This window comes from Cherax quadricarinatus, chromosome 32 (genome assembly GCF_038502225.1).
Source record: "Cherax quadricarinatus isolate ZL_2023a chromosome 32, ASM3850222v1, whole genome shotgun sequence".
NCBI lineage: Eukaryota > Metazoa > Arthropoda > Malacostraca > Decapoda > Parastacidae > Cherax > Cherax quadricarinatus.
The window spans coordinates 27,044,890-27,056,989 of NC_091323.1; the positions used below are offsets into that span (position 1 = coordinate 27,044,890).

Sequence of the window (12,100 nt, forward strand, 5' to 3'; positions counted from 1 at the left end):
AATTCAGCTGATATGGGAAGTTTTGTCATGCAGTATGTACTTGACTTACAAACAACAAACAGGACATTTTGAAATTATTTTGTTTAGAACATTAATCTGCAAATGCAAATTTTGCATTCATACTTACTGTTTTTATGATGAATATTTCTTTGGTAGTGATTGGTAAAGAACTGTACCTATAATAACTCTTGGATGGTGGGGCAGTTATTTCTTGTACATTATCAATGTTGACATGCAGCTACTTTGACGTGATCTTATCAGAACCCTCTGGGACCACATTCCCATGCCTTTAGTATCCACATAATAGAAGATTGAGAGGCTATACATAGTGTGTCGACACTCGCTCTCACATACTGAGAGATAGATAATCTGATTAATGTGCACTTTTTTTTTCCTGTTAAACTAGATGTATTTGGGTTTTTCCATATTTCCAGAACAGTGTCTCCATATCCTACAAGGTCAGCTGTCAGTGCACACAAAAAGGAAGGGTTGATAGTGAGGTATAAGTCTCAAATACAGTTAGATATTAAGATTGATATTAAGATTGAATATAGGTAGTAGGTTGGTAGACAGCAACCACCCAGGGAAGTACTACCGTCCTGCCAGATGACTGTGAAACAAAAACCTGTAACTGTTTTGCATGATGGTAGGATTGCTGGTTTCTTTTTCTGTCTCATAAACACGCTAAGATAACAGGGATATCTTGCTACTCCTACTTACACTTTGGTCACACTTCACAGACACGCACATGCATATATATATATATACATACATCTAGGTTTTTCTCCTTTTTCTAAATAGCTCTTGTTCTTTTTTATTTCTTCTATTGTCCATGGGGAAGTGGAAAAGAATCTTTCCTCCGTAAGCCATGCGTGTCGTATGAGGCGACTAAAATGCCGGGAGCAATGGGCTAGTAGCCCCTTCTCCTGTATACATTTACTAAAAAAGAGAAGAAGAAAAACTTTATAAAACTTGGATGCTTAAATGTGCGTGGATGTAGTGCGGATGACAAGAAACGGATGATTGCTGATGTTATGAATGAAAAGAAGTTGGATGTCCTGGCTCTAAGCGAAACAAAGCTGAAGGGGGTAGGAGAGTTTCAGTGGGGGGAAATAAATGGGATTAAATCTGGAGTATCTGAGAGAGTTAGAGCAAAGGAAGGGGTAGCAGTAATGTTAAATGATCAGTTATGGAAGGAGAAAAGAGAATATGAATGTGTAAATTCAAGAATTATGTGGATTAAAGTAAAGGTTGGATGCGAGAAGTGGGTCATAATAAGCATGTATGCACCTGGAGAAGAGAGGAATGCAGAGGAGAGAGAGAGATTTTGGGAGATGTTAAGTGAATGTATAGGAGCCTTTGAACCAAGTGAGAGAGTAATTGTGGTAGGGGACCTGAATGCTAAAGTAGGAGAAACTTTTAGAGAGGGTGTGGTAGGTAAGTTTGGGGTGCCAGGTGTAAATGATAATGGGAGCCCTTTGATTGAACTTTGTATAGAAAGGGGTTTAGTTATAGGTAATACATATTTTAAGAAAAAGAGGATAAATAAGTATACACGATATGATGTAGGGCGAAATGACAGTAGTTTGTTGGATTATGTATTGGTAGATAAAAGACTGTTGAGTAGACTTCAGGATGTACATGTTTATAGAGGGGCCACAGATATATCAGATCACTTTCTAGTTGTAGCTACACTGAGAGTAAAAGGTAGATGGGATACAAGGAGAATAGAAGCATCAGGGAAGAGAGAGGTGAAGGTTTATAAACTAAAAGAGGAGGCAGTTAGGGTAAGATATAAACAGCTATTGGAGGATAGATGGGCTAATGAGAGCATAGGCAATGGGGTCGAAGAGGTATGGGGTAGGTTTAAAAATGTAGTGTTAGTGTTCAGCAGAAGTTTGTGGTTACAGGAAAGTGGGTGCAGGAGGGAAGAGGAGCGATTGGTGGAATGATGATGTAAAGAGAGTAGTAAGGGAGAAAAAGTTAGCATATGAGAAGTTTTTACAAAGTAGAAGTGATGCAAGGAGGGAAGAGTATATGGAGAAAAAGAGAGAGGTTAAGAGAGTGGTGAAGCAATGTAAAAAGAGAGCAAATGAGAGAGTGGGTGAGATGTTATCAACAAATTTTGTTGAAAATAAGAAAAAGTTTTGGAGTGAGATTAACAAGTTAAGAAAGCCTAGAGAACAAATGGATTTGTCAGTTAAAAATAGGAGAGGAGAGTTATTAAATGGAGAGTTAGAGGTATTGGGAAGATGGAGGGAATATTTTGAGGAATTGTTAAATGTTGATGAAGATAGGGAAGCTGTGATTTCGTGTATAGGGCAAGGAGGAATAACATCTTGTAGGAGTGAGGAAGAGCCAGTTGTGAGTGTGGGGGAAGTTCGTGAGGCAGTAGGTAAAATGAAAGGGGGTAAGGCAGCCGGGATTGATGGGATAAAGATAGAAATGTTAAAAGCAGGTGGGGATATAGTTTTGGAGTGGTTGGTGCAATTATTTAATAAATGTATGGAAGAGGGTAAGGTACCTAGGGATTGGCAGAGAGCATGCATAGTTCCTTTGTATAAAGGCAAAGGGGATAAAAGAGAGTGCAAAAATTATAGGGGGATAAGTCTGTTGAGTGTACCTGGTAAAGTGTATGGTAGAGTTATAATTGAAAGAATTAAGAGTAAGACGGAGAATAGGATAGCAGATGAACAAGGAGGCTTTAGGAAAGGTAGGGGGTGTGTGGACCAGGTGTTTACAGTGAAACATATAAGTGAACAGTATTTAGATAAGGCTAAAGAGGTCTTTGTGGCATTTATGGATTTGGAAAAGGCGTATGACAGGGTGGATAGGGGGGCAATGTGGCAGATGTTGCAAGTGTATGGTGTAGGAGGTAGGTTACTGAAAGCAGTGAAGAGTTTTTACGAGGATAGTGAGGCTCAAGTTAGAGTATGTAGGAAAGAGGGAAATTATTTCCCAGTAAAAGTAGGCCTTAGACAAGGATGTGATGTCACCGTGGTTGTTTAATATATTTATAGATGGGGTTGTAAGAGAAGTAAATGCGAGGGTCTTGGCAAGAGGCGTGGAGTTAAAAGATAAAGAATCACACACAAAGTGGGAGTTGTCACAGCTGCTCTTTGCTGATGACACTGCTCTTGGGAGATTCTGAAGAGAAGTTGCAGAGATTGGTGGATGAATTTGGTAGGGTGTGCAAAAGAAGAAAATTAAAGGTGAATACAGGAAAGAGTAAGGTTATGAGGATAACAAAAAGATTGGGTGATGAAAGATTGAATATCAGATTGGAGGGAGAGAGTATGGAGGAGGTGAACGTATTCAGATATTTGGGAGTGGACGTGTCAGCGGATGGGTCTATGAAAGATGAGGTGAATCATAGAATTGATGAGGGAAAAAGAGTGAGTGGTGCACTTAGGAGTCTGTGGAGACAAAGAACTTTGTCCTTGGAGGCAAAGAGGGGAATGTATGAGAGTATAGTTTTACCAATGCTCTTATATGGGTGTGAAGCATGGGTGATGAATGTTGCAGCGAGGAGAAGGCTGGAGGCAGTGGAGATGTCATGTCTGAGGGCAATGTGTGGTGTGAATATAATGCAGAGAATTCGTAGTTTGGAAGTTAGGAGGAGGTGCGGGATTACCAAAACTGTTGTCCAGAGGGCTGAGGAAGGGTTGTTGAGGTGGTTCGGACATGTAGAGAGAATGGAGCGAAACAGAATGACTTCAAGAGTGTATCAGTCTGTAGTGGAAGGAAGGCGGGGTAGGGGTCGGCCTAGGAAGGGTTGGAGGGAGGGGGTAAAGGAGGTTTTGTGTGCGAGGGGCTTGGACTTCCAGCAGGCATGCGTGAGCGTGTTTGATAGGAGTGAATGGAGACAAATGGTTTTTAATACTTAATGTGCTGTTGGAGTGTGAGCAAAGTAACATTTATGAAGGGATTCAGGGAAACCGGCAGGCCGGACTTGAGTCCTGGAGATGGGAAGTACAGTGCCTGCACTCTGAAGGAGGGGTGTTAATGTTGCAGTTTAAAAACTGGAGTGTAAAGCACCCTTCTGGCAAGACAGTGATGGAGTGAATGATGGTGAAAGTTTTTCTTTTTCGGGCCACCCTGCCTTGGTGGGAATCGGCCAGTGTGATGATAAAAAAAAAAAATAAATAATTAAGATTGAAGATTTGAAGCCAGTCAGGATAGGCATTCACAGGTTATCACATGGAAATTGATTTTCCAATTTCTTCAATAAAATTGCAAATTGGCAGCTACAAAGCCCAAAGCAAATTCAAATATTCCACAAAAACACCACCTTTGAAAGTTTGAAGTCAATCAGACTGAGCATTCTATCACTATCACACACAAACCATTATCACAAAATATACCAGTACCTAAGTTCGAAGTCACTAGGAAGTTGCATTATCAATTTCTCCATTGAATGTTTGAAGCTGATCTCCCCAGCCCTGCCATGTTGTATCTTTGCGACCGTTTATCTCAAGCAAATTTATAAGATGGGATTTTCAGTGAAGAATGGTCTTCTCTTAAAGTGCTCCAGTATCCTTTTTCATAATCTCCAGAACTTTAGACATTATGCACGTTAGAGATAACAGCCTGTAATTCATTGTAACTTGTCTTTCCCTCTTTCTGTATAGAGGGCCACATTGGACTTCTGATAGTATGAGAGAGAGATGCGTGAGATATGAATGTTTGTGCTAGATATATTGCAGAGCAATGTATGCCACATGTAACTGGGTAATATCTTTGAAGAGATTCAGGGTAAAGTGGTTAATTGGTGGTAGGCAGTACAGTGCCTGCACTGAAAGTGGTGGTGGTGGGGATATTGCAATTCGGAGGGGCATCTGCTGCAATGTCAGTATGCTTCTGTCAATGAATGAGTGATGGTGAACATGTTTCTTCTTTCTTAGGTTTTTCTACCTTGGTAGGAGATGGCCAGTGTTAAATAAAATATATAGCTAGGTGGGAAAAAGGTAACATTTATGAAGGGACTCTGGGGGGGGGGGGGGAGACTGGTTTGCTAGAAAGGCCTGGAGGTGGGAATACAGTGCCTGCACTTTGAAGGAGGGGTGGGGATGTTGCAGTTCAAAGTGTCATCCAAACTGTGATATAAACATGCTTTTGTCAAGACAGTGATTGAATGAATGATGATGAAAGTTTCTTTTTCTGGTCTCCCTACGTAGGTGGAAGACTGCCTGTGTTAAAAAAAAAAATTAGGCAAGTTTTGTGTGTGTGTGTGTGTGTGTGTGTGTGTACGTGTGTGTGTGTACGTGTGTGTGTGTACGCACATACCTAGTTACTCACCTAGTTGAGGTTGCAGGGGTCGAGTCCAAGCTCCTGGCCCCGCCTCTTCACTGGTCGCTACTAGGTCACTCTCCCTGAACCTTGAGCTCTATCATATCTGTGCTTAAAGCTATGTATGGAGCCTGCCTCCACTACATCGCTTCCCAAACTATTCCACTTCCTGACTATTATATGGCTGAAGAAATACTTCCTAACATCCCTGTGATTCATCTGTGTCTTCAACTTCCAACTGTGTCCTTGTTGCTGTGTCCCATCTCGGGAACATCCTGTCTTTGTCCACCTTGTGTGTGTGTGTGTGTGTGTGTGTGTGTGTGTGTGTGTGTGTGTGTGTGTGTGTGTGTGTGTGTGTGTGTGTGTGTGTGTGTGTGTGTGTGTGTGTGTGTGTCTGTGTGTCTGTGTGTGTGTGTCTGTGTGTCTGTGTGTGTGTGTCTGTGTGTCTGTGTGTCTGTGTGTCTGTGTCTGTGTCTGTCTGTGTTTTATGAATCCTTTGAATTTTAGATGATTGTATTGCTTGCAGACCCTGTACCTGTGAAGAAGGTAGAGAATCCACATGCCATTGCCAGGCCTCATGCAACACCCCTCATGCTGCAGCGTCAAGGCTCCTTTAGGGTATTCCAGCATCTTAGCCAGGTAATTGAGTCACATTACTGGGGCTGGAACAATACACAAATAATCCACATTTAGGAGATAAACTTAGAATCTTTCAGTTGACATGTACCATTGACTTATTAATGGTCCAAGTCAGATTGAAATGTCATAAGTTTCTCCTGTTTATAGGTTATTTGTATAGTTTAGTATTTTTTTTTTTTTGTAACTAATTTATTACCTTGCCATTTTAACAAATTCATTTAATTTTTAATGATTATTGTAGTGCCCTGTTTTTATTTCTGTATCTAGACCTAATATTTCATCTTATGGTATAAAGGGAAACCTGTGCAATATGGTATTCAGCACAAGAGCAAATAATTATAAATTTGATTCTTTTTTTCAGTCATCGCCATTCAAGCGGCAATTGTCTTTGCGATTAAATGATTTGCCGTCTAATCTCGAGAGGACACGTTCAATGTCTCTAGATAACAATGCTGTAAACTCTGCAATCAACAATAATAATCAACCTCCAGGTAATGAACAATTTGGCTAAATAATTTTTTTTAGCAAGAGCCACTTTATTTTTTTATCTGGCAGCTTAACAGTATTTTATTGTATTGTTGGATATCATAAGTATTTGAGTGAGAGGATGGTGAAATTATAAGTGTTCAGTTGGATTTTTTTTATTTTACACATAGAATTGATATTGCAGTTTGGAGGGCTAAGTGAACTGTGATGTCGCCACCCTACTGGCAAGATTGTGATTGAATGTGTGTGTGTGTGTGTGTTACCCATACGTTGGTGGGAAATGGCCAGTGTGATAAAAGAAAATGACAAAGAAAAAGATGGTAGCTGTCATTGTCTATATGCCACACTGGATTATATTTTTAGATCTTTTTCATACTTCTGTCATTCCTACCGGCATCTATCCATCAGTATTTCCTCTGGAACTTGTGGTTTTGATTGTATGTAGAGTCATCCAAGACATTTAAAATTCTTTAAAGTGTTTGCAAAAACCTTCAGGTTTGGTCGAGGTGAAAGTGAGACGGGAGCCCTTCGTTACACTGGGAAACGAGAATGTGGAAGCATAGAGGAGTGCTTGTACTTAACAAAAAATGACAAATCATGCTTAAAAATATTTTGGAAAATGATGTGTAACTGCTAGAATGGATATGTTGTATAAATTAGACTAAAGGCAATATGTGTTCTGTAACTTTTATGACTGAAAAGTCCATTGCTGAGCAAAATATGATAAAAGGGCATAATACCATGACTGGAACAGTACACAAATAACCAGCACATAAGAGAGGAGCTCATGACGATGTTTTGATCCAGCTTGGACCATTTACAAAGTCACACTAACAGAAAAGAGTGAGAAAGCCAGTGTATACACAAGCTTCCTCACTCTTTTCTGTTAGTGTGACTTTGTAAATGGTCCAAGTCGGACCAAAATGTCGTAAGCTCCTCTCTCTCCTACGTGCAGGTTCTTTGTGTAAAATGTGATAAAGCATGTAAAATCTTTCATTTATATTCTTTGTGATTCAGAGGATTATAGTTATCCTGCTGATGTATGGGCGATGATGCATGGCTCTCATTTCTCTTTTTTAAAATACTTTTTTTTTTTTTTTTTTTAACTAGCTGTCTCCCACCAAGGTAATGACCTGACAAAAAAAAGAAAACTCATTCATTCAATCACTGTACTTCCCTTAATGTGGTTGCATGGGTTGAGTCCTATCTCCTGGCCCCCACATCTCAATTTGTCACTTATCAGGTTCTCTGTCTCATGGGCCTTATCATACCTATTTTTAAAACTGGAGTATACCTCCACCACTTCAAAGTCATTCCACTTCCTGGCCACCCTACAACTTCAGGTATACCAAATTATTGGAGATGCTAGTAACATTGATTACCCAGAACATGTATCCTGAAGCTCAAATAAACAATAACAGCAACAGAAAGTGAAACAGGTAAACTTGCATTTCTATGGTTACATTGTTATCAGTAATGGTATAGACCCCAAATGAATAATAACTATAGAGACTGTAGGTGAATTTGTATCTTACTTTTGTGAGGAGAAAATAGGTTTTAATGGTTCTCAGCTTGAGTTTTTTTTTTTTTTTTATTTTATATAAATTTTACAGGAATTATGACTTCAGTATAATGAGGCTATGCATTTGATAATTTTTGGGAATACTAGTACAATGGAACCTCTACTTGCGAGCATGTCCATGTGCGCGTTTTTCCAAATACGAGCAGTCGATGGGTCGATTTTTTGCTTCCATATGCAAGCAAAATTTCCATAAGTGAGCAGACCTCAAGGCAGGTTCCTCGACACTGGTGAAGGGCTCTTGCTCTTGATCTCTGGAATTGTATTTCATTTGTTTGTTGGACTATCTTATTGAAACTTGGGCAATGTATGATGGAAAGATCCTTCTTAACATACACCAAAAATGAAAGAAATCCAAGCATAAATGGTGGCGTTCACTTCTCGGCGGTATTTTCGTATGGTTTTTATGGTTGTATTCTCTTTTTTTTTTTTTTTTTTTTTTTTTTTTTTGTTTCGTTTGATAGAATGGAAGATATATTACAGAAATAGATATGATTTTGATTGCTTTCATGACGAAAAGTACCTTGAAATTGAGCTCCACGTAGGAGAAATGGTCCAGTGCTTGGCTATGTTTGAGTAAACAAATGACGTTACTGTCCATTCCAATATGCAGTCATGACATTATTTATACAATTATTGCAATAAGAAATAACGGTAAATCTTATATTTTTTTGTGTGAATAAAAATTACAAATTATTCATATAATAATAAAATGTATAATAATAATATGTATAATAATAGTAGTATAATATAATACAATAATAATAATATATGTATAATAATACATATATATAATAATAATGTACTACATATAATAATTATAATACAGTTTCAAAAGGCCATCACTAGATGGCAGTGTTTACCACAAAGAGGGAGCGGTTATGGCTGCCTCCACCTGTTACATAATGACATATTTTATTCATTCTAGAGTATATATCATGTTTCTATGTTATTTATATTGTTTGTTATGTCATATTAGATGAACTGTGATAGATAAATAAGCTGTATAGATGATATTAGCGAAATTATTCATTAAGTATTTTGCCCGGTCTCCAGATAAACTCTCGTCCACTGCCGACACCGCCCATACCACTACATGAATGACATGTTTTATTCATTTTAGAGTATATATCAGGTTTCTATGTTATTTATGTTGTTTATTATGTCATATTAGAAGAAGTGAGATAGATAAATAAGCCGTAGAGTTGATATTAGTGAAATTATTGAAGTACAGAATTCCACTGGAACGGATTAATTGCATTTCAGTTAATTTAAATGAGGAAAATTGACTCTGCAAATGAACAAATCCAGTTGCGAGCAAGGTCATGGAACAAATTAAACTCGCAAGTAGAGGTCCCACTGTATAGTATATTAGCAAATTTGGAAGTTTTAGATTATTACTCTGGTAATTTATTTATACATATTACCAACTAATAATACTCTTTAACTATTTTAGAATGTTTAGTGTAACATTTTTATACTCCTGGAATTTCCCCCAAATTACCATTTTCTTCACTGCTATAATATTTGTGACTCAATCTCACCCCTTAGGCCTATTCCCGCGCTCTAAGACAACCTCTTCATTTAGTAAGTAATGAGGAGGCAGGTGCATTAATTCTCTCACACACTGTTGCACAGCACATGTACATGGCAGTCTCGGATGGCACTTTTGTCATGGGTGTAATTAACCACATTGCCTACTATGTCCTCAAAATTTAAATTGTTTCATATAACAAGAATCACTCACTCAGTAATAAGACATGCTGTATTTCTTTATCTAATGCAGTTTAATTTCAGTATTGTTGTTACTTTCATTCTGTTTCTTTAACAAGTAAACTTCCCAGTAAGGATTTGTATTGCATATATTGAATGGGATCACTATATATTATTACAAATACTATAATAGCAGTTGTAGGAACGTTGACAGCAAGATAATTATTGTATGATACATAGAAATTATAAGATTCACATTCACAATACATGATTGTAAAAATTCTTAAAAAAAAAAAAAATGTATGTATATATATATATATATATATATATATATATATATATATATATATATATATATATATATATATACCCAGGGAAGTCCTACCGTCCTGCCAGATGACTGTGAAACAAAAACCTGTAATTGTTTTGCATGATGGTAGGATTGCTGGTTTCTTTTTCTGTCTCATAAACACGCTAAGATAACAGGGATATCTTGCTACTCCTACTTACACTTTGGTCACACTTCACAGACACGCACATGCATATATATATATACATACATCTAGGTTTTTCTCCTTTTTCTAAATAGCTCTTGTTCTTTTTTATTTCTTCTATTGTCCATGGGGAAGTGGAAAAGAATCTTTCCTCCGTAAGCCATGCGTGTCGTATGAGGCGACTAAAATGCCGGGAGCAATGGGCTAGTAACCCCTTCTCCTGTATACAATTACTAAAAAAGAGAAGAAGAAAAACTTTATAAAACTGGGTTGCTTAAATGTGCGTGGATGTAGTGCGGATGACAAGAAACAGATGATTGCTGATGTTATGAATGAAAAGAAGTTGGATGTCCTGGCCCTAAGCGAAACAAAGCTGAAGGGGGTAGGAGAGTTTCAGTGGGGGGAAATAAATGGGATTAAATCTGGAGTATCTGAGAGAGTTAGAGCAAAGGAAGGGGTAGCAGTAATGTTAAATGATCAGTTATGGAAGGAGAAAAGAGAATATGAATGTGTAAATTCAAGAATTATGTGGATTAAAGTAAAGGTTGGATGCGAGAAGTGGGTCATAATAAGCGTGTATGCACCTGGAGAAGAGAGGAATGCAGAGGAGAGAGAGAGATTTTGGGAGATGTTAAGTGAATGTATAGGAGCCTTTGAACCAAGTGAGAGAGTAATTGTGGTAGGGGACTTGAATGCTAAAGTAGGAGAAACTTTTAGAGAGGGTGTGGTAGGTAAGTTTGGGGTGCCAGGTGTAAATGATAATGGGAGCCCTTTGATTGAACTTTGTATAGAAAGGGGTTTAGTTATAGGTAATACATATTTTAAGAAAAAGAGGATAAATAAGTATACACGATATGATGTAGGGCGAAATGACAGTAGTTTGTTGGATTATGTATTGGTAGATAAAAGACTGTTGAGTAGACTTCAGGATGTACATGTTTATAGAGGGGCCACAGATATATCAGATCACTTTCTAGTTGCAGCTACACTGAGAGTAAAAGGTAGATGGGATACAAGGAGAATAGAAGCATCAGGGAAGAGAGAGGTGAAGGTTTATAAACTAAAAGAGGAGGCAGTTAGGGTAAGATATAAACAGCTATTGGAGGATAGATGGGCTAATGAGAGCATAGGCAATGGGGTCGAAGAGGTATGGGGTAGGTTTAAAAATGTAGTGTTAGAGTGTTCAGCAGAAGTTTGTGGTTACAGGAAAGTGGGTGCAGGAGGGAAGAGGAGCGATTGGTGGAATGATGATGTAAAGAGAGTAGTAAGGGAGAAAAAGTTAGCATATGAGAAGTTTTTACAAAGTAGAAGTGATGCAAGGAGGGAAGAGTATATGGAGAAAAAGAGAGAGGTTAAGAGAGTGGTGAAGCAATGTAAAAAGAGAGCAAATGAGAGAGTGGGTGAGATGTTATCAACAAATTTTGTTGAAAATAAGAAAAAGTTTTGGAGTGAGATTAACAAGTTAAGAAAGCCTAGAGAACAAATGGATTTGTCAGTTAAAAATAGGAGAGGAGAGTTATTAAATGGAGAGTTAGAGGTATTGGGAAGATGGAGGGAATATTTTGAGGAATTGTTAAATGTTGATGAAGATAGGGAAGCTGTGATTTCGTGTATAGGGCAAGGAGGAATAACATCTTGTAGGAGTGAGGAAGAGCCAGTTGTGAGTGTGGGGGAAGTTCGTGAGGCAGTAGGTAAAATGAAAGGGGGTAAGGCAGCCGGGATTGATGGGATAAAGATAGAAATGTTAAAAGCAGGTGGGGATATAGTTTTGGAGTGGTTGGTGCAATTGTTTAATAAATGTATGGAAGAGGGTAAGGTACCTAGGGATTGGCAGAGAGCATGCATAGTTCCTTTGTATAAAGGCAAAGGGGATAAAAGAGAGTGCAAAAATTATAGGGGG

The 12,100-nt window shown here is 38.2% G+C and overlaps 1 protein-coding gene across 1 annotated transcript in view; it reads left to right on the forward strand.

Moving 5' to 3' along the window:
- Positions 1-5,815: 5,815 nt before the first annotated feature.
- Positions 5,816-12,100, forward strand: part of numb (NUMB endocytic adaptor protein) — a gene marked incomplete at its 5' end in the record, with an annotated part of 45,395 nt that continues 39,110 nt past the window's right edge. The window contains 2 exon segments of the mRNA XM_070090563.1: positions 5,816-5,928; positions 6,290-6,419. Of these exon segments, the coding sequence (XP_069946664.1) occupies positions 5,816-5,928; positions 6,290-6,419 (243 nt within the window).